Source organism: Lacerta agilis, chromosome 10, assembly GCF_009819535.1.
Source record: "Lacerta agilis isolate rLacAgi1 chromosome 10, rLacAgi1.pri, whole genome shotgun sequence".
Taxonomy (NCBI): Eukaryota; Metazoa; Chordata; class Lepidosauria; order Squamata; family Lacertidae; genus Lacerta; species Lacerta agilis.
The window spans coordinates 7,224,266-7,247,632 of record NC_046321.1 but is presented as its reverse complement, the minus strand read 5'-3'; the positions used below and the strand labels follow the sequence as shown (position 1 = coordinate 7,247,632).

Genomic DNA, 23,367 nt, shown 5'->3' with positions numbered 1-23,367 from the left:
AGAGCTTGCTCTGCTTGCTTAAAAACTGGCAAAGAGTGCATGGCCTTATGGGAAAACACACAGCCTTGTGGGATTTTATCAGAAACTTGCGCTTATGATTCAGGCCCAGTAATGATATGATTCATATTACATATCGTAATCCACAGGTGACCGCCACAAATTTCGACTTATCTTCGTTCAATATAAATCCCGAAACTTAACCAAATTCTTTCATTTTTATTAATGTTTTCTGAATACTTTCTTCTGCTGCTTCTGTTGTTATAATTACATCGTCTGCAAATGCTTTAATTTTGTAACATTGTGTTCCCAAATTTATGCCCCTTATTTCTTTTATCTTTCCTTAATGATGTTAATAATGTTTCCAATAATGTAATGAATCAAAGCGGTGATAGAGGGCATCCTTGCAACGATTGCGTGAAAAAAGTTTGGTAATGGTAATTTGCATGTATATTATCATCGATTTTGTTATTCCAGGGCATCAAGAGCATTCATTTCTCCAGTTTATGAGGTTGATTAGTTTGCATTTCTCTTACAATAGTTGTAACCAGATACCAAATCTTAAAACACACAAACACACGGATGGAGAATAGAACGATCAATGGCTACTATCCATGGTCAGTGGCATTAAAGTTTCTGAATACCAGTTGCCAGGAATCACAAGTTGTGAGTGCTGTTGCATTCTCAGGTCCTGCTTGAACAGAGAATAATGGCTAAATGGGAGAAGAAAGCATCCTGAATACATTCATTGACCACTGTCAGCATGGTTTACAGCTCTATAGCTGGGGCTTATATTGGTTGATTGTGACTGTATCCTATTCAGCACAATTTCAGTCTGTTAGTTTCCCTTTCTTAGCAAGATTCATACTTCTTCATCGGATCCTCTGTCCATGGGGGAAAGGATCTGGCCAGCTCCCGAGTGAGATTATCCTCAATTGGCCACCCCCAAGCTTTAAAGAAAGGACCCAGATTTTTGCTCACTTGTTGGGAGAAATGGCGTGTCCAGAGGTTCATCTTGGAGCTGTTGTCAGTTGGGATGTGGGTCATTGTTTGGTACTCTGCGAAGATGTGGATGTAGGGGTCCCAGCCAAAGGCCTCCTGCAACTGGAAAAAATAATTATTCAGTCCCTTTCCTAAGGACTTAAAAATATATCACGGTTGCTTTTCCTGTCTCTCTGGGTGCCTATTTATGCTACCGAAGCATTAATGAGTTTTACACGATTTATGACTTGCATTGCTCCGCCCCCCCGGCCCTTGAGAATTCTGGGAACAAATGAGAGCAGCTCTTCAGGATTCCAGCTACTTCACTGCACGGCATTCCCCTTTGTCCTCCAATGATCCTCCACTCCCCACCACTGACCACGCTTGGTCCTCCTTGGGCTGGTTTTAGAATAGGCCTCATAGAAATACTTCTGCAGCCCTTGGAATTTCCCCAGTCCTCCCATTTCCCCATCTATAAAGTCACTCCAGTAACAGAAGCAACAAACACTCTCACAAAACTACAGTTCCCAGAAGTCCCTGCAAAAAAGGAACATTCCGCCTGCCTACTTGGTTCTAAGTCCTGTCATGTTCAATAAGACATCCTTCCTTCCTAGGGTTTGTAGCTCTACAGCTTAAACCAGTTTAATTCTGGCTTATAGTTTTACAATTCAAACTGTCTTTTGGCACTTGGATAGCCGAGTTAGATCTGAGAGGTGTTTGATGTCCCATTTCTTAAAAGCACAGGCTTTTATAATGAAGGGGATAATATTCGTTAAGCAGTTTGTGATAAGTTGGGAGGTGGAGAGGAGGGTCTGCACTGGAAAGTGGGGGACATCAAAACACCCCCCCTGTGCATCGCCAGTTGTCTTTTCTGCTCCTGAATGCCACCCCGGCAATGGCTGAATCCAAAGTTTAGGCCTACAGAAGTTCAATGGATGGGACTATAGTCAATAGATTTCAAATGACTCGACCCTGAATATTGCAGAGTTGAAATACAACCCAGAGTCCTGAAGGAATGAAAGACCTGAGGGTCATTCCATGGTAACTCGCGTTACATTTGACTTATGATTACTACAATTAAGTAATATCTAAACATAGTAAATGAGAAGCAATCTTGAATAAAATAATTGTGTATATAATACATACCTGGTTATTTTAAAAACCTATTACCTTTTTCATATTAATTTCAAAATATTAAAAATAAAAATTATTTTTGTGTGGTAACTCGCGTTACATGAATTGGACAGCCTAATTTTATGTACCCACGTTTTTTCTTTTTCCTCCTCTTATGAGGAATTTAGAAAAAAACTTTTTAGGCAATAGTATTACAGAAATCTTGCCTTTCATAGCATAGTGGTCAGGCATTTCAAATTTCAATGGTTATTAATTGAATAACTTTTCTCATGGTAACTCACGTTACATAATATGGTAACTCGCGTTACTTTTCAAATAATAATTTCATACATTGGAATTTTATGAAGGTAAATAATTATTTTCTTGTCACTTAGGAAATTTTGACAAATATTTATTTAAACATGAATGTTAGAGACAGTTTAGAATCTATAATAGCCTCTTGAATTAACCATAGTAGGTGGGGAAATTACGCCAATGACTTTAGATCGGCCATGTCCAGAAATTTCCAGTTTTTTTCATAGCACTAACTTTGTACTCCTGCTGCTCTTCAACAATTTTAATGTCTTTCACAGTTCCTGGAAAAAACATTTCCCTCATAACTCACTTCTACCCAAGATCCAAGCTTAATATCAGCAGGAACTGTTGAACTTGCAACAGTAGGAAGGTTAGAACTAAATGAAGGTAGAACTCCCACTTCATAGGTCTGCTTAGTTACTGCATCACTATTTTTAGAAAGTATGGAGCAAATAGGTTTGTGTTCCAGAATCTTAATATGGTGCATCTTTTATATGGCCTTCACTGGCTGCGCACTTTTGAAAATATTCATTGTATTCAGCGTAGCGTTTCTTTTAACGATTTGGCCTGGTGTGATCACTATTTTCACCATAGAGACTTTAGTTGCTGTGGTGACAAACTGAGTGGCACTGAAAACCAGGGGCGTAGCAAGGGGGGACGGGGGGCGGGCCGCCCCTAGTTCCAGGTGAGGGGGTGACACTTTGGCTGGCCCTTCCCACCCCACCCCGCCGGGCGGGCCCCGAACGAGAGCATGTCGCCTTTCCCCCCTTCCCAGCGGCTATTTTTTGGCGGAGGGTGGGCCAGCGAGGAGGGGGTGTCACGCTTGTCACTGGCATGACACCCCCTCCTCGCTGGCCCACCCCCGCCAAAAAAAAACCGCTGGGAGGGGGGGAAAAGGAAGCAGAGCAGGCGCATTCAAGTACCTGCTCTGCTTCTCCTTTTCCCCTTTCCGCCGTTTTTTTCGGCGGGGGGTGGGTGGGCCAGTGAGGGGGGGTGTCACGCTTGTCACCCCCTCCTCGCTGGCCCACTCCCACCAAAAAAAGCCGCGGAAAGGGGGAAATTCCCCCTTTCTGCATCCATGTGCGCCGTGACGTCACGATGACGTCACGATGCACGCGTCGTGCCCCTCCCCCCAGGGGGGTGCCTCTGCACCGCCGCCGCCCCCAACAGCGCAGAGGCTTGCTACGCCACTGTTGAAAACTATTTGCTTTCTTGCTCTCACTGCATTCCAAACTTGACGCTTAATGGTCCCTCCTGTGCCATCAACTGGGCCTTTGCCATGCGATGTAGCAAAGTAGTTCCACCTTATTTTCTTGTGGTGCTTTTCTTCAAGAGCAGCAATTGCAGCCACAACATATTTGTTCTTAAATTGTGAGCTTGGTCCATCAGACCATACATTAATTATGTCAACTTCTTTACGAATCTGCTGCAAAATGAAATCTATGTAACATACCACTTTCTCCTTTGAATGATCAGAATTGTCAAATGCAAGAACCAATGGGTGGTGCTTCCCACTATACCACATTGAACAAGTAAACAAGCTTACTTGGTTTTGTTTCCAGTGAGCACTTTGAATTTCATCCTGTGCCACACAGGTGTAATTTTCCAAAAAGTAATTTTCCAAAAAGAGCAATTAGAATGCAAAATTTGAGCACTGTAACGTGAGTTACCATAATTGCGGTAACTCGCGTTACACATGTTGATAGTGTTTGTAGGGCACAAACTGTAACATAAAATTATAATGTTTACATGATTACATTGCATCTATTGCCTAGAAGGAAAATGCAGAAAAGTTTAATTCTGAAGCTCCAATTCAGGAAGATATTCTAAAAATAACTTGTTTTGGTAACTCACGTTACAGCTTCATCATCAATAATTAGAATCAATCAATACCAATGAAAAATGTAATTGGAGCAATATAGATTATTTGCAATCAAAAGATGACATTTTAAGCTTTCAGTATACATATTACAATAATTGTTTACATGGTTTGAATAGATTTTATCTTACCTTTAATGTATGTCTAACTTCAAAAACAAATTCATTTGCAACATGTGCTACATTCAGGTGGTGGCCATCTTGGAATGAAGCATTCTGGGAATAATTTGTTTTGTTGCCAAAACAATTTGATATGTGTACACAAACTTAACATGTAAAAAAATTATTATTTTTTTTAAAAAAAAATTAAAAAAATTTCCTCATTTTCATGGAATGACCCCTGAGCAATTTTTTCTACCTGGCTTGCAGCAAATAGGGTCAGTATGAGCATCTTCTACCATTGGCCAGTGAAGGCACCACTGGTCTAAATGGTCCAGTGTTGTGGAATCAGGTTAACACAGGGTTAAAACTCTGCACAGGAAGTGACGTTCTGACTGGATGCTTTGTGTGTTCTATATTGCTATTGTAATCTGTGTTGCAGTTCTTTTCCGTGCTATGAGACAAGAGGAAGAGAAATTCATTTGCTCCTGGCTGATGTACATATTTTTGGAATAAAAGATGACTTAGAATAGAGCTGTCGTATTCTGAAGCTTTATTGACCTTATCTCTGCTAAGACTGTTTTATTACACACACCAAAGGAAACGCTGTGGACCGAGGATGGCTGCCTGGCAGTCGGCCAGGAGAGCTTGTTATCCACTTGGCTTATAGTCGGCCTTATCTCGAACATCCAGTAGTCTTGACTCCATATAGAGTACTTTCTTTATGTACCTGCAAGTAAGGTTCCAGTGCAGTCCACACCGTGAAGTCCTTCAGCCGAGCTCCTCCTCGAATATAGTCCTTCACCCTCCTCATTCTGCTCTCAAGTTTAAGCTCTGGATGGGCTCTTTCTCTGGGGATGTTCAGCACAGTTTCATTGACGTAAACAGACCAGAGATTGCAGGTAGCTTCCGTGGTATGCGGGGGGAATTCCCACTGACTCTTCTGCTGATTGTGACCCAGTTCATGGATTGGGCCCCAAGTGCCTTTGGTGTACATGCGTTGTACATCCGTGATCTCCTCTGATGCCGCCACATTAGCCATGATCGGGTAGCCAGAGTGCATCCAACCTGGCGAGAGAGTTGGGACAGGGGGTACTTGTAAGACAGACGCATGCTTCTCCGTGAAAGCTGAATAAATCGTTTGCAGATAATAAATCATTGGTATCTTTCCCCTCAGCTTTAAAATGAATAAGGTACTGTGGTTTGTCTATGTATTGTACTGTGTTATTTCCCCCTAAAAAATATTTTTATTGGAATTCTAACATACAGAAAAATCAGATTTGCATGGGGGGTTGCTTTCCATGTCATTGTGTGTATAAGGCAGCATTTTAATGCTTGATATTTCATTAGATTTTTATAGATGTTGGCAGCTGCCCACAGTGGCTGGGGCAACCCAGTCAGATGGGCAGGGTACAAATAGTAAATTATTATTTTTAATTTGTGGTGTTTTTTTTAACTTTTTACTGAGAATTGACAACGTTAGAAAGGTATAAAGCTCTACAGCACTGTTTCTTTTGTGTGGAATAGATACTGTAAGTTCCAAGTACTCGCTGAATTTAAGTACCGTATTTTTCGCTCCATAGGGTGCACCGAACCATAGGGCGCACTTCGTTTTTAGAAGAGGAAACTAATAAAAAAATTCTGGTTTTCCTCCTCTGAAAGCCCTGTTTTTTTGATGGTCAGCTCAAATTTGTGCAGCTTTTTTTGCAAAGGGGGAAATGCAAAGAAGAAAAGCCCCGTTTTATGGGGTTCAACTCACATTTCTGCAGCTTCTAAAGGAAAGGGAGCCTTTTCTACAGTTTCCAGACAGATAATCTAATCAGCCAGTCACATGTCGCTGGGGAAACAAACAACCTCCCTCTGCAGCCCATTCAACAATGGAGGCCTGGGCAAGAGGGTGGAGCTGAAAGGGAGCTGGGACTCTCATCTCTCTCCTGATCTCTTGCTGATCAGCTGCTGAGCGGGGTCCTTTCAACACCCCCTTTTCTCTTTTTAAAATAAAAAGCATGATCCTCTTTTGGCCCCTGGGCAATTCGGCCCCAGGGACCACCATTTGCTCCATAAGACGCACAGATATTTCCCCTCACTTTTTAGGAGGAAAAAAATGCATCTTATGGAGCGAAAAATACAGTAACCATTCCTCTCGATGGAATGTTTTGGCTCTTCCAATACTTAGCCACTAGTACTCTAGCTGCAGTCACTGCATAAAGAAATATTGTTTTTATTTCAATTAAACCAACAATACATTATCCATCTTACAATATTAACTATGATACTAATGCTCTGTCGAGCTATGACTTCCCTCCTTTCCTTCAAACTTTTTTTTTATTCCAATTAACTATTAATGCCTTTAATGTTCATCTCTGATCCTTCTCATGATTTCATCTTCTCCAAGTCCTGGTCAAAGATTTCTAATGACTTATGTTGTAGGGATTATGTCAGTCCTGTTAGTGTCTTTAAATTTTTACAATTTTCTCTTAAATAGTCAATAAATTTACTCCAATCATTCTAGAACTTCTGATTGTCCTGGTTCCTAACCTTTCCCGTCATCTTCGCCAGCTCGGCGTACTCAAACATTTTTAACAGCCAGTCCTCCAATGTTAGCGAAAAAACAGAAAGACAATCACGGGATGCAAATAACCAAGGGAAAAAAGTATCAAATACTCAGCCGTGACTAATCCCTAAAACGAGGTAAATGTATATTAAACGAGCTGCCGGCTCTTCCTCGTTTCACTGGATACTCCGTCAGTTTCCTCAGAGGGAAATCAGATAGTTACTAAGATCAAACCAAAAGAATAAATAAAGAGCAGTAGGGGGAGAATTCTCCCAAACTATTTCATGTTACTTAAACCCAGGTTAGCTAACCTAAACAATTCTGATAACAAAACTCATTATTTTGAAAACGAAGCCGCACGGGCTCCTATGACAAGATTCTACAAGAACATGATTAAGACTGCTGATTAAGGGTGGCTGCCGGTGCGCTAGGTGGTCGGTACAACAGCCAGACAGACAAGCTCTCCTCGGTGCCTCACACCAAGCCAACACATTCAATACTGGAGATTGATGGCCCTGGCAGAGCTCTGAAAGGGCAATCCTCCCAGATTAAAAACACCCCTCCCCATGGCCCACAGTCTGCGATTGGTGGAAGGATGGAGAAACCCAAGGGCACCATCTCGCCTTTGCGCACCCAGGTCTCCCATCACACAAGCCAGATCAACCCTCTGTGAGGCAAAGAAGTCTCACAGGGTGGCGGTTTTATTGTCTATAGACCTAGCATTGCACAACACCAATGATGGAGGTAGGTAATCCTGATCATCCTACTTTTGTCCCTTGGGATGGGGCGCAGGTTGGAAGGAGTTCGAGCATAGCCATATCTCTTTAAAAAAAACAAATCTTTATTTATTCAACTTCAAATCCTTACAAAAAATAAAAAATGAAGCCATAAACAAACACAAAAAATCCAATACATAAAATTATATTATTCCCATTATCCCACACTCCCCCTCACCCATGCGTGATTTCATTTACTCAATATTTTACTTGCTCTTTCTTAGTTGTGTTGCTACTTTCTATATCATTATCCTAGTATCTTTTAATTTTCCTCTCATTTTCCCATGCACAATTTACTCCAAATCCACCAACATATCCATTCTGGAGCAGTGTACAATCATAGAATCTTTTACTCCTTCCCATTCCTTTATTATTTCTTGGTTTGATCGGCCTCTGATATTTGCTGTTAATTTTGCCATCCCTACCAATTGGCACATTTTATTTCTCCACTCTGATATTGTTGGGATTTTCTCCCCTTTCCAATTTTTGGCAATTAATAACCTCGCTGCAGCTGTGGCATATAAGAATACATTGATATTATTTTGGGGGATTTCATCCGAAATTAATCCTAATAAAAAGGCTTCTGGTTTCTTTATGGATGTAATTTTGAATATTATTTTTTAAACCCCTCATATATTTTGTTCCAGAATCTTTTAATAATAATAATAATAATTTATTATTTATACCGCGCCCACCTGGCTGGGTCTCCCCGGCCACTCTGGGTGGCCTTCAACAAATATTAAAACACAATACAAAGTCACAAATTAAAAACTTCCCTAAACAGGGCTGCCTTCAGGTATTTTCTAAATGACAGGTAGTTGTTTATCTCTGTGTCCCCTGATGGGAGGGCGTTCCACAGGGCGGGCGCCACTACCGAGAAGGCCCTCTGCCTGGTTCCCTGTAGCTTTGCTTTTGGTAACTTTGCATCCCCACCATAAATGGTAAAATGTGCCCACCTCCTTTTTGCACTTCCAAGACAGATTAGATTGATTTTTGTAAATTTTTGATAATTTTTCCAGAGTGATGTACCATCGGTACATCATCTTGAGCATGTTTTCTTTGATTGTTGAGCAGGCTGTAAAATGCAGATCTCTCCTCCATAACCTCTCCCATCTTTCAAGCTCAATTACGTGACCAATATCCCTTGTCCATTGATCATCTCCTCTTTAGTACTTTCACTTTTAGCTCCCATTCTAGCAACAATCTATACATTTTGGATATAATCATCTTCTTGGGTTGAATTAGTTCACTCTGTAATTTAGATATATTTTGTTTGAATCCCTTCTTTTTATCTTGTCTAAATCTGTGTACTAATTGATGGTACTGTAGCCAACTACTGCAATAATTTTTAATTTCTTCATATGGTTTTAATTTGATATCTCCCTCTTTCTCAACTGCTAATTGTTGATATGTTGGCCATCTTATTTCGGAGTTGCTCTTCTTCATTGACATTGCCTCCAGTGGTGGCACCCATTTTGGTATTTTTGGCTCTAGGAGCCATTCGTGCTTTGTTCAAATTTTGTATAAAGATTTTATTATTGTGTAATTTAAAAATTCTTTATGGACTGTTACGGGTGGCACGCATGTTTGATTTATGAAAAAGTAACGGTTGTACCAGCGCTCCATATCTCAAAGCCCTTCGCTTAAAATATCTGCCTCCACCGCTGTACCCCCCTCACCCCTCAATCTGTAAGCCGCAGCCAGACACGTACGCGTTCACTCAGTGAAAGGTTGAAGTTTATTAATAGAAAGGGAAAACAAACCAGCCTCAGGTCTGGAGCCCCCTGCCGGCTACATTGGACAATGACTCATCTTGCTCTACAGCGTTGTTCCTCCTTCCTTTATCCCCACGTGAGGACCCCACCCTCTGACGTCGCTTAAGTAACGACAACTTCCCCTTCTCTCGCAACCCACCCCTTCGACGCTCCTGCAAGCTGCGGGGTGGGGTATCAGTCTCTGAAAGACTATCTTCTGATATGTCTTGAGTCTCTTTGAGCTGCGCACCACCCTCCTTCGCTTCCTTCTGCAGCTCTCTTATCAGTCCTCCCTTCCTGGCCTGGGCTGGCGTCCCAAGTCAGACAGCTCCAAGAGCTCACTGGATTGCTCCAGCCTGACATGATCCCAAGCCCCTGTCGCAAATTCCTCCATGGCACTGAAGTCCGAGGTTCTTCAGTGCGGTATATTAATTGTGAAGTATATACAAATATCTACAGGCTAAGATACACGAGCAGTTCATAGAGACAAACAGAGTACCTGGCTGCACCTTAAGGCAAATAGGAAGACCTTTCTCTCTCTGACCACACTTTTCTACTACCTAACTCTGCTGGACAGGTTTCCCTTTTATACTGATGATAGCTAATCACCTGTCAGCACATTACTGCTGAGTCACTCTGACCCAGCACTTCTATGGTAAGTATTGCGGGCTGATTACACCAGCCAGTTGCATCAGCTAGTTCTACTTTACTAGTACACTCAGGCCTGCAGACTTATTATCTCACACAGCATTCTGTGGATCCCGACAGCCCCATGCGGACATCCCTTGGTAACATCGGTTACCAAGAAAGAAGGAAGGCCCTTCAGGCCCTCAGCAGCAGCCAATTTTTCGCCAATTTTTCACCCCTTCAGCCAATTTTTCACCAAACCACACATTCCAATGATTCTTTGTGGAAGCCATGATGGTTTAAACCAATACAAGCTTACAGCTCAGATGCATCTCTGAGGATATTTTTATAGATCCCGGTGGCTCCTTATTTAAAGACAGGAGGGTTGTGCAAAATGGATAGGAGAATATACTGTTTTCACCCACCTGTATGTGAACAAGTTTGTACTTACCAACAGATATTTGGACATCTCCCACTATTCTTTCTGGTCTGGGGAAAAGGAGAGGGATGGCTGCTAACTTGGCCACTGCTCTCATCATCTGAGCCCAGGTGTTCAGAAGGATCTCTGGATTCTCCATTCCCCGCACATCACCGGAGGCCACTGTCAAGATGATGTTCTCCGTTTCTAACTCAGCCCAGGGAGCAGGGTAGTGGCGGATAGTGCCATTCCATGCAGATAGGCTGGTTTCACCTGAATGCATTTATTTATTTTGTTGCAGAAAGAAGTAATAACAATTAACTGCATATTCCAGCGTGGAGAAATGAAAAAAGAAAAAAGAAATGGATGGGTTTTGGTCAGTGTATTCCTCCCAATAAGAGCGCCGTCTTGACGATAATGTTTGTGAAGAGTCTCGGGTTCTGATGATACCTCCAGAGAAAGGGCAGGTGGATTCAGGAAGGTTTGCCCTTGCTCTGAGTGGGCTTTATTTTTCATTATGTAGTTGGGTGTGATCCTGCATAATCTAGAAAATGCCTGAACCTCCCAAGTGTCTTGTTTTCCAAGGATGGTCCCAGATTTACAGAAGCCACCCTGGTTTCTGATTTGGTCACAGAAGGTCCTCCTTTTCCTTAGGACATCCCTATTTTCATCAGAGAAATGTTGGAGGATATGGAGTTGCGTGACCCGCAAGTCAAGGAGATAACCAACTATAAAACCTTAGGAAGACATCTGAAGGCAGCCCTGTTTAGCAAGAACTTAATGATGCAGTTGGGTTCCTGCACAACTTAATCAGATTTCTGATCTCACAAAATATCTCCCCTGCTTCTTACAAAGGGAGCCCCCTTACCAAGCTTGAAATAAGGAGCCAGGGAAGCCCCTTCGACAGTGACTGATATGGTGCCCACTGAAGACTTCTTTGGCAGCACAATGTACAAGAGGCCACCCCACAAGCTGGAGACTTCCATCCTCTGACTCATAACTTCAAACCGCCTGATCACTACCGGAGGACGCAGCAACTTCTCGGCATTGCTCAGGTCATCGGAATGGCAGCCAACCTGGACCTGGAGAAAAGGATGCTGGATTCAACAAGCAGGTGGTGCAAAATATTAACCCCAAGGGGCAGTTGATAAGGTCTCCTGTTGTTGAAGACTCAAGGCACTATTGCATTTCTTTCCGCTCTTTTATCTAAGGGACTCTGCATGATACAATTTGGTTATAATCACACGCAATCTTCACAACAATCTTGTGAGGTGGGATAAGGGCAAAGGTGGCAGAGAAGGTCTTTCTGTGAGTGAGGAAGTGGAGATTGGTTAGTTGGGGGAGGGACTGGCAAGTTGGGAAGTGCAGCCTGGTGCTCAAAAGTGTAAAAAAAAATACGTATTGTAGGTCCCATAACAAGTGGATTATAAAACAGTCCTATCAAAACCCAATGTACAGTTAAATCAATAAATAAAATACTAATTGTATACAGGGTTGTATTCAACTAACTTTTGCTCAGAGTAGCCGCATTGAAATTAACGGAGCCTGGTGAGTTGGGAGGCAGAGACTAGCACAGGCATAGGCAAACTCTGGCCCTCCAGATGTTTGGGACTACAATTCCCATCACCCCTGACCACTGGTCCTGTTAGCTAAGGATGAAGGGAATTGTACTGTAGTTCCAGACATCTGGAGAGCCGGAGTTTGCCTATGCCTGGACTAGCGTGTTGGGAGGTGGAGCCTGGTGGTCAAAGGGGTAGACCTCGGAGCAGTCTTCAGCTGGGGGATGGGGACTGGTTGTGCTACGCTTGGCTCCCAAAGGTGCATTTTTCTGCACCTGTCCTTGTAAACCACCCTATCTTGTGCTGTATTCTTGTAAAATACCGATGTTATAAAGGTTTGTATTCGACGAACTTTACTTCAGAGTTGCGCCATTGAAAATAATGAACCTCAGTCATGGCCATTGATTTTTCAGTGGATATACCCTGAGTATTAAAAGTTAGTGGAATATAAACCATCAATCACAAATACCGGCTAGGGAGGAGGGGAAAGGGTCAAGTCTCTCCCCATGGGAGTGTTTCCAGGTAACTCTTGCTGAATATTCCGATGGGGAAATTTACCGGGAGGGAGAACAGTTACCGAGAAAACTGCACCAGGGGAAATGATCAGCTACCCTTATCTTCCCAGCAGCCTGGTCCCGATCCTCTTGACAGAGATTTAAAGAGATGGAGGAGCTAATTGTTTCAACCCAGTTGTCCCCTCAAAGCTGTAGTCGCAGCCCTGACTCTGATGTTTTAAAACCATCACCTGCAGCTGAGCATTGGTGGCGTTGGGCGGAAAGAGCAAAGTGACGGTCTTCGCCGGAGGAACATAAAGGCCGGTGCTTCTCCAAGCTTCGTCTCCTGCAAGGCCAAACCAAGACATGGAGGTGAATCATAGGAGGTAGATCATAGGCTCTACAGTGTATTACGTTTATATCCCTTCATTGAAAAAAACTTGAAATTCCAATACATCTCTATAGAGGTGCCTGGGTATTCAGAGGACCCACTGTATGCTCTTCCTTTGTTATGTATTGAATAAAATAGAAACTGATAGCAATGAACTCATCGTCTACTGAACAACCTCTTAGTGGACTGTTTGGGTTAATAGTAAGCAGCAAGTTCCATTTAATATTTCCTTTCAGAGGGTGAGACTTTTCCAAATGTTGCCTACTGAAAAAAGTTTCTATAGCAGGCTTCCTCAACCTCAGCCCTCCAGATGTTTTTGGCCTACAACTCCCATGATCCCTAGCTAGCAGGACCCAGTGGTCAGGGATGATGGGAATTGTAGTCACAAACCATCTGGCAGGCTGAGGAAGACTGTTCTATAGAGCCCTCTCACAGTGTTTGTTTGTTTGTTTGTTTTAAACAACCTTTCACTTAATATTTTCATTTATCTGGGTTAAATAATCAGGATTGCTTATTGAGTGAATGCACTGCATGCACACATTTCAGCCAAATGTGGGCACACATCCATGTTTGACTAATGTGGCTCCTTTGTGTCACAGCCAGGAACAGCTAATGTCAAGAGGCCCCGCCACACACCTGGCCTCCAAGCAGCAGGTTGGGGCTGTGCAGGCACCCTAGTGTGGCCGATCTATTGCCCCTGCTGGTGTCAGGGAACAGTCTGAAGGCCAGGACTGTGGGATGCATTCTATGGCAGACCGGCTTCTCTCTGATGGAGAGCTGGAGGGGGAAGAGTTGCCTCCCTTGTCCACAGCATGTTCAGAAGCAGAGAGAATAAGCTGAATGACTTAGGGAGGAGTTACCCAGTTCTGAGATAACGACGAGAACCAGAAGGGAGGAGGTAGCTAGTTGAGACGTCTCTTGAGAGCATGGGGGACTGCCCTTGTTATGTACTGAGTTGAATAGGATCCAAACTGCAGCAGTCTGAATGGTCCCAGAACAATAGGATTGAGATTGCAGCAGTCTGATTGGTCTGCAGGAGCCACCCAATCCAGCTCCAGGTGGAAGTGAATCCGCACTCCGATTGGCATACAGGAGCATCCCGGAATTAGCCAATCACGTGGGGCCCATTGTGTAAATAGTGTATATAAAGCAAACATTTTGGGGGAACTGCATTCCTCACTACTATGAGCTGAATAAAGAGCATGAAATTCACACTTGACTCCGAGTATATTTCAGCCCTTCACCACGGACATGGAGGTCTGAACGTATCGGAGAGCAAAGGGGTCAGAGGGAGGGAGGAACTTCCGTTGGCGCCCAAAATGCTTTGGAAGTCAGAAGTAGCATTAGACTAGCCAAAACTGCCCTTGTGCAGAGCTGTGTGATTGTGCTCACAACGTGATGCTGCAATAAAAGAACTACAAATCAACTGCTTGTTAGTTCTTGCATGTGAAGTTACGGAAGGGGGGTAAGGACTCTGCATGCCTGACAGCTGGTGAGCCCACACAGTCCCAGCCTTTCCCCACTACCTTGCCCCTCTCCCTTCCACCTGGCAAGTGGAAATGCTGCTGGGAGATGCGGAGGAGCAAGGTCGCCCCCCCATTGGCTGCTCCTGGGAATGGCAGGGTGGGGAGGCCAACGTGTGCAACCCCCACACTTGAAATGTGCCAGTGGCTCCTATGACACCTGTCAGATCTGCTGGCGGTTGCTCGCAAGTGAGTGACCAAGCATGAGTCCCAACTGTCTTCAGAACAGTGTATTGGTGCAGACTACTGTATTTTACGCTCCATAAGACGCGCCTTTTCCCTCCTAAAAAGGAAGGGAAAATCCCTGTGCGCCTTATGGAGCGAAGGCTTCGCTCCCATGGCCTCGCCCCATCCCCCGCCGCATTCGGCGGGAGGTGGGGGGAGGCAGTGGAGATGTTGCTGGATCATGCTGGCAGCTCCATGAACGGAGATCCTGGCATGATCCAGCAACATCCCCTTCACTTCCTGCTGCCTTCCCCCATTCCCCGCCGCGTTTGGCGGGAGGTGGGGGGAGGTAGCTGCGATGCCTGCTTTTGGGATCGGTGGGCGGCAGGGAGGTTGGTGGAGGATTTCCTCCACCACCCCACGCGCTGCCCGCCGATCCCAAAAGCAGACTTTTGGGATCGGTGCAAGGCACAGGGTGGTGGAGAAAACAACGGGGATGCTGCTGCTTTCTCCACCACCCTGCGCGCTGATGCCAAAAGCAGGCTCATCCCCGCTCCGTTTCTCCCCTCGTCCCCATGTCCCTTTAAAGCAAGCGGGGATGAGCCGCTGTGAATGGAGAAGGTGCGCCCCCCTCCCTGCCTTTTAGAGGAGGAAAACCCAGGTTCGTCTTGTGGTCCGGAGCTCTACAAAAATATAGAAAAATATAAAAATACAGAGAACAAGAAAACATGACCATCTCAGTCACTTGCAGAATACGGGAGTGCCGGTTTCCGGCTGTCACCCCAACCTCCCCTGTCTCCTTTTGACCCCCTCTGCTCAAGTGGGGCGACGGAAGTGGAACGCTCCCGTCAGAGTGAAACTAACAAGGCGTGCTGAGGCTCTCAGTAACACCCTCAAGCCCCTGCCTCAACGGGCTGCCTGCAGCTTGCTCCTCCCCGCTGGAGGAGGTACCGCTTTTCCCGCTTGAAGAGGTGTCACTACTGAGGAGGTGTCAGGGCTGTCGGTACATCAACGACACCTCCCGCCCTGCTGAGGGCAGTTCCCTGACAACACCCCCTATTAATGCTGCAGAAACTGTTAACAAATGGGAGAGACACTTTGGACTGCAACTTGGAACATGACCAGAACTGAGAGAAATGAGTTCTGAACCAAGTTTGCAAAATGGCCCATTTTCAGATAAGGAGGCAATCGGACAATCCGAAAGGAACAGATTCACCTGAGGGAGATAACACCGTGGTAATAAACTGGTTTTAAGCAACAAAATCTCTCACCATCATTAATTCCGTTGATCTGAATGACTTGAGGAGGTGCTGTGGGATAGTTTGGAAGGTTCTGAATCAGATGGGGCACTGGGTCTCGGAAATGTGGTAGATTATTGTAGAGCTGGAATGCCATTTGAATTAAAATGGCTTTGTCCGAGGTACTTTTAATTGGGTTGCTTGCACTGACACCAGGAATCTCGCAGAGAAGTGCTATTTTTCTAGAAAAAGTGGTGCCGGAGCTCAACATGGACGCCTCCGTTATTCTCTGAGTTTCGGTGAGTTCCGGCTGAAAAAACTTGAACTTGACCAGCTCCATCATATCCTCATGGACCGAGGAGAGAGGTGGAGAGTTGGTAGCTGGGATGCTCAGGAATGTGGCACAGTCTTGTCCCAGCTTCTTGAGCCATGAGGAATATGAAGTCTGCAGAGCTTGCTTGCTCTGGATGTGTTCCTTGAATTGCAAGAGCGCTTTGCGGAAGTGATAGGTCGAAGCAACAGCGCTGGCCTGTCTCGCTGGGTAACTTTCATCAGGTAGGTTGATACTGTGTCCGGTGATCCCAATCCCAAATTTATTCAGTATCTTGTTTCCTGGATACTGTGCGGCGGCACAGGCGGTGGGATTTTGATAAGTCCAGTACCAAGCTTGTGCGCCGATTAGGAGACCACCTCCTTCAGAGACGAATTCGTGGATTCTTTCCTTCTCTTTGTCACTGTAGGCGTTGCAACAGTACACGCTCAAGCCAGCCTTAAGATCCGTTAGCTCACAAGGGATCCCAGCCTGATTTAACATGGAGTAAAGTTCCTTCAGTTGGCCTCCGACGCCAACCTTCCCTCCCTTTCCAGCAGTAACCCAGTTGATGGCGTTGAGAAGGAAGGTTTTCATGGATGGTGTGTTAAGCATGCCTTCGTGGGAGGAGACCACAACACGTCCCCTGCCATAGTAGGCGGCTCCAGCAAAGCACTGGAAAGAATCGGTTACGCCCACTGGAAATGCCAGGTTCCCGTGGATAAGCAGGTCAGAAGGAATCATGCCCTTAAAACAGAAGGTCGTCACTCCATTCAGAAGAGTCTTTAAGTCACCCTCAATGTCTAATCCATGTCTTTAAAAAAGAATAGATAAAACTAGGTTATTAAAACTGGGGGTTATAATAATAATAATAATAATAATAATAATAATAATAATAATAATAATAATAATAATAATTTTATTTATACCCCGCCCTTCCCAGCCAGAAAACCGGGCTCAGGGCGGCTAACATCAATTAAAATCACAGCAAAAAACATAAAAACGATCAATTTAAAATAACAGATTAAAATACAAATTTAAAAATTCAATTAAAACTGCAGGTCTCAATTTCAAAATAACCCACCAATAAAGATGAAGCATAAATATTAAACAGAAACCAACCCAAAGGCCAGGTGGAACAGCTCCGTCTTGCAGGCCCTGCAGAAAGATGCCAAATCCCGCAGGGCCCTGGTCTCTTGTGATAGGCTGTTCCACCAAGTCGGGGCCAATATTGAAAAGGCCCTGGCCCTTTTTTCTTGCCTAACTTGGTCCTTTCCTAATGTTTTGGATTCTTGTCAAGCCTCTCAGTTTAGCCAATGATCTGGGCTGAGGAGAGTTGGGAGTCCCAACACTTGGAGGCTCATTGCATTGGAACCAAAGCCATTCCTTTGGCAATTCCATGCGCAGCTAATAATAATAATAATTTTATTTATTTATTTATACCTGTCCATCTGGCTCGGTTGCCCCAGCCACTCTGGGCGGCTTCCAACACATATAAAAACATAATAAAACATCAAACATTGATAGCAACAATCTGATTCAATATAAAACAGTCACAATAACTTTGAAATAAATATTCAATAATCCATCAGTATCTAATAGTAAACAGTAAAATTAAGCATCTGCTCAGTGGGCTTTTGTTTTCCTACCCTTCTTGTCTGCTAAGTTTTCTGAAGCTTTTTTCCCTGTTACGAAGCTGAAAATCCTTAGTAAAAAGTTCTCTTTGCTAATGAACTTTTGGCTCTGCCTGATATATTGGAACCAGACCTGCCAACTCCTAATAGGCTACTGCAACTCTGCTGTCTAACAGGGCAATGGAGCGCCTTGGAATTCAAGGCCAAATCGTGACAAATGCAGTGTAAAGATTAAATACTTCATACTAAGTTTAAATACCAAATGTCTTGGTGGTATTCTGTTCCTGGATCATGACAGCCTGAGCACAGTGGTCCATGCACTGGAAACATAAAGGCTTGATTACTGTAACACACTTGATGTGGGGCTGCCCTTGTACCTGGTCCAGAAGCTATAGCTAGTGCAGAATTTAGCACCCAGACTGCTCTCGAGAGGGTCTGAGCCTTTAAGGTGGCAGACCCTGCCCTGTGGAACTCCCTGCCAGTAGACGTTTGGCAGGAAGCATCCCTGCCACCTTTCAGACACCTTCAGAAAACTGTCCTGTTTAGACAGGCCTTCACAATACGAATTCCACTTTTTAACCAAGCACTACCAACTGATGTTTTATTGATGTTTTTAATAATGATTTGCGGATATTTATAGACTGATTTTCTTACAGTGGTCTATTTCACACCGCCTTGATTACATCCTATGAAAGTAAACGGACTGGAAAGATCAGAAACCAGGAAGATCAAGTATTCCTAAAGGACTGGAGTGAATTTTTAATATATTTAAAAGACCTCTGTAAACAGTTAAAATCATTGGCAGGGATATAATGACACTTGTAATATGGAATTAACTATGGTGACTATAGATACTTTGGCCACCTCATGAGAAGAGAAGACTCCCTAGAAAGGACCCTGATGTTGGGAAAGATGGAGGGCACAAGGAGAAGGGGACAATAAGAGGATGAGATGGTTGGACAGTGTTCTCAAAGCGACTGGCATGAGTTTGGCCAAACTGCAGGAGACAGTGGAGGATAGGGGTGCCTGGTGTGCTGTGGTCCATGGGGTCACGAAGAGTGTGACACGACTGAACAACAACAACAACTATAGATATATAATAGATGGATACGGGTAAAAGATGCAGAATAAGTTATTGTAAATATGGAACCAATGGAGGGAGTGAAGGAGGTCTGAAGGTTTCAATGAACCTTTTAATGCTTTAAAATTGTTAGAGTTAAAATGTGTAAAATTATATAAAACAAAGAAAAAAGTATGCATTAGACACGTGAATAAAACAGACAAATAGTGTACTTACGGGGTGATCAGGGGAACCTTGGGCATTTTCTCTTTCACCGGGAAGATCCCATTCTCTCCCACGTTGGCAGTGAAGTAAACCCCGGACACGCTGGTCACCCTGTTGCCAGGAAATTCAGCCAGCACTTTCTCCTTTCCGTGTTGACTTGACCATTGCCAGGCCTGCCCTCCAGTGAGCAGACCCCCGCCTCTCTTTACAAACTGCACAAGGCCATCAGCTTGCGCAGCATCGTAAGCATCAACGCAGTAGACCCCAAAAGAGTCTCCAGGCCTTGCATCTGGGTGCACCTTGACACCATTACTGAGGAGCAACTCGGAGAGGGCATCCAACCTTTTGTGGACACCGATTTGCGCCGTCGAGGACGGCTTGAGCCACTCTAGGCTGTTTCTAATGAACGGCAGGAACTGGGGCATTTGCAGCATAGATTCGTGAGCCGTTACCACCATCCGGCCTGCACCGTACCAGGATGCAGCTATTAGTACTTGCCCGTTGGTGCTTACAAGGACAGGGAGAGCTTGGTCTCCGGTGAGAAGCAGCTCGCAAGGATTGAACTCCCCAGTGATAGCCAAAGACTCAATACCTTTCACCAAAGATTCGTAAGATTTTCTGGACTCCCTCTGGTATGTTTGGAATGCTGGTCTACAGGTGTATCTGAGAGGACAGAAGGGCATTAGCTTTGCCAAGCACACTTGCGAGATCCATCTGTAATTCCCCATGGAACCTTCCAAAAAATGTACAAAGTATTATCTTACCAGACTCCAGTCCCTTTGGCTCTTTCCTGTACAGTTGTACCTTGGAAGTAAAACGGAATCAGTTCTGGAAGTCCGTTCAACTTCCAAAGTGTTTGAAAACCAAATTGCAGTTTCTGAACCAGCCAACCAGAAGCTGCGGAAGCCCAGTCGGACGTTTGGGTTCCAAAAGAACATTCACATACCGGAACAATCACTTCTATGTTTGCAGTGTTTGGGGGCCAAAACGTCTTGAGTTCCATGGTGTTCGGGATCCAAGGTACAACTGTATATACTTGTAAAGCTGTGCTACATTAATACCCAGGCAACAGTTAGCTTGAGAAAAAATTCAATGGGGTAAAACGTAGCTTGCCCAGCCCTTGGTCTTTGGACCATCCCTCCTGTCTCCCTGCTGCCCCCATAACAACTAATGGAGCTATTCCATCCTATTTGGTGTGTCCTTAATAGATTCGTAAGCCCACTGAGCAACCTGTTTGATTCGGACAAAACTAGCATTCAGAATTAGCCAGGACGCTGAGGATTGTCAGAATACAAAGTCTTGTTGCCACGTATGGTGACTCTGACTTAAGAATAAAGTGGGTGCTGAGGGCACAGGGTGAGAAATGCCTCCCTGCCTGACTCCAGAGTAAGAAAATGCCTCTTTTCTCGCTGCGATTAACACCCAAAAGAACCAAGGTCACAAACAACGCTATACCAAACACACAAAGATCGTAACCGGCTGATAAAGTAATCTCAATTTCCCATCATTTTTACATATAAACAGATATAATATAGAACTCAAACATAATAATACATGGGTACAACTATTCAACTGCAAATGTATGACATCAACATGTGTCAATATGTATCGAGATCCACATAAAACAGATCAAGGTCCCAAGGCAGACAAAAGTCAAGCATAGATGTGGAAATTACAGTCTTGCCAGTCTGCAACATGAAAGTTGCCACAGAGGGGTGTGATAGATATTGTGGAGCATGACGCAGGTTGTAGAGGCTGGCGATGGCACTGTAGTCTCACTGCAGCACAAGTCACCCTTGTAAGAAGGACAAAATGGCGGCTAGACTTTCCAGGAGCTATGTGACAAATAGCTTTTCTACCCTATTTTTTAACACTGGACAAAAGGCCTACTTTTTTGAAGGGCAGTCACTGCAGAGGAAGCTCAGGTTGAAATAACTTAGGTGATTTCTTAATTTATCCCGAGGGAGCATCGGGATGCTCATCCTTCACTATTTCCCACAAAAACTTTGGAGTGAAACCTGTGTCTCTTAATAAGGGGAGCAAAAGCCTCAAAAACACCCTACTTGTGGTTTCTACTGGTGTTCAGAAGCCAAATTGATTTGGGGCATCGTCCTGAGGATCAGTGCTGTTTCTCTATGCAAAGAGGGGCTGGAACTCACCATGAACACCGCCCTTGTTCTCTTGTAATGGCAATGGAGCCCACCTTGAAAGGTGCTGGAACTGAGTTATGGCGAGTCCCAGCTGGGGGGGAAAAGCCCTGCAGAGGGCTATAACCTATTTATGTAGCAGGTAGATTGTCCCCGCCCCACCCTGACTTATACTTAGGCTAGATTTATGCTTTAAAAGAGTATCTTTGCGCACTATGTGCATTCTATCCACTCACACAAAAAATGGATTTGTATGTTGTCATTATTTTGGCATTGTTAAGGGCCCATTATGCATCTGACGGCTAGGATACGTTTTCGCTTTTCTGATTATTTGGGGCAGGCAGATTCATTATGGTTTTCCTCTTCTCTGTATACACAAACAGGGTGTGGGTGTTTCCCCACAATGAATCTTGCTGTGTCTATCTGTTGGTCATCCCAAATTGTGACATGATGTCAGGGACGGAATACTTCAAACAAATCTTCACTCAAACCTCGTTTGTTGAACATAATCCGTTTTGGAAGACGGTTGGACTTCTGAAACGTTCGACAACCGAAAGCTGAAAGCGGAAGCCTCAGTACAATAGGGAAACTCAAAACAGAAGCTGCGTAGCACGTTTGGCTTTTGAAAATCATTCGAAAACCGGAACAGTTACTTCTAGGTTTTCAGCCTTCGGGAGCCGCAATGTTCGAAAACTGAGCCGTTCGAGAACCAAAGTTTGACTATTGCATTGTTTCTTCTCCCAAGAAGAATAAATGGAGATAAAGAGGTATACTTACTCAGGGCTTGGGGGAACATCTGGTATATCAGGTTGCACAGGGAAGACCCCGTTGTCTCCCACAGCAGCGGTGAAGTAGACTCCAGCCGCGCCAGTCACCCGGTTGCCAGGAAATTCAGCCAGCACCTTCTCTTTTCCATGTTGATAGGACCAATGCCAGGCCTGCCCTCCAATGAGCAGACCGCCACCTCTCTCTACAAACTGAACAAGGCCGTGAGCTTCTGTGTCGTCATAGGCATTGATACAGTAGACCCCAAAGGAGCCCCCAAGCTTGGCGTTTGGATGCACCTGAACAGAATTCCCGAGGAGCAGATCAGAGAGAGTGGCCATGTTCTGGTGGACACCCACTTTTGCTATTGGAGACGGCTTGAGCCACTCTAGGCTATTCCTAATGAACGGCAGGAACTGGGGCATTTGCAGCATGGCTTCGTGCGCCGTCACCACCATCCGGCCTGCCCCATAACAGGATGCGGCTATTAGTACGTTGCCTTTCGTACTCACCAGCACAGGGAAAGCTTGGTCTCCCGTAAGAAGGAGCTTGCAAGGGTTGAAGCCCCCGGTGACATCAAAATACTGAATACCTTTCACCAGTGACGAATAAGAATTTCTGGAGTGCATCTGGGACATTGAGACTGCTGGACTGCTTAAAGAACTGGAAGACCAAGAAATAACACAAACACACCCAAAGAAAACACGTTAAAAAGTTTCCTGTCCACCTGCAAGGTCCATACATATTTCCCATGTGAAAGCTACATAAAGGACACAAACTATCCATCTCGTGTGTGTGATCATTCTCCTAAATTTGTTGTTGTCGTCACACATTTATACAAGAAACAACAATGTACATTCGTACCTTGGATCTGGAACGCATTGCAAGTTGAATGTTTGGGCTCCGGAACACCGCAAACCCAGAAGTGACTATTCCGGTTTGTGAACTATTTTTGGAAGCTGAACGTCCGATGGGGCTTCTTCGGCTTCCAATTGGCTTTGGTTTCCAAACGTTTTGGAAGTCGGATGGACTTCCGGAACAGATTCCGTTCAACTTCCAAGGTATGACTGTATATTGAACCACCCCACCCCACAAAAGCTTATTTCTGTTTAATGACCATATTTTTCCGTGTATAAGACTAGTTGTCCCCCCCCCCAAAAAAATAGGTTTAAAATTAGGGCTTGTCTTACGCTCAGGTAGTGCTGAGGGGTGTTTTCTTAATTTGGAGTCCCCCAAAATGGGCGTCTTATACATGGGGGGAGTCTCATACACCGAAAATTACGGTAAATCTACCATTTGAGTCAAAAATATCATTCCACAAGCTGCCATGCATCGCCAGAGGCC

General features: G+C 44.4%; 1 protein-coding gene across 1 annotated transcript; it reads right to left on the bottom strand.

Moving 5' to 3' along the window:
- Positions 1-671: 671 nt before the first annotated feature.
- LOC117054449 (TRPM8 channel-associated factor homolog) lies at positions 672-22,684 on the bottom strand. Its single transcript, XM_033163296.1, has 9 exons — positions 22,036-22,684; positions 19,124-19,774; positions 16,209-17,006; positions 15,916-16,124; positions 12,817-12,911; positions 11,381-11,594; positions 10,546-10,785; positions 5,114-5,451; positions 672-1,101 (listed from the first exon to the last, which is right to left on the bottom strand). Exons 1-9 carry the CDS (start codon positions 22,659-22,661, stop codon positions 850-852), a joined length of 3,423 nt encoding a protein of 1,140 aa, XP_033019187.1. The 5' UTR covers positions 22,662-22,684; the 3' UTR covers positions 672-849.
- Positions 22,685-23,367: the final 683 nt, after the last annotated feature.

Coding starts and splice junctions, on each gene's coding strand:
- LOC117054449 (XM_033163296.1), bottom strand. CDS start 22,661: ATGTCCCAGATGCACTCCAGAAATTCTTATTCGTCACTGGTGAAAGGT. Junction 12,912..15,915: donor GATCAACGGAATTAATGATG/GTGAGAGATTTT, acceptor TTGGCCTTGCAG/GAGACGAAGCTTGGAGAAGC. Junction 1,102..5,113: donor CACTGGAACCTTACTTGCAG/GTACATAAAGAA, acceptor TATTTTTTCCAG/TTGCAGGAGGCCTTTGGCTG.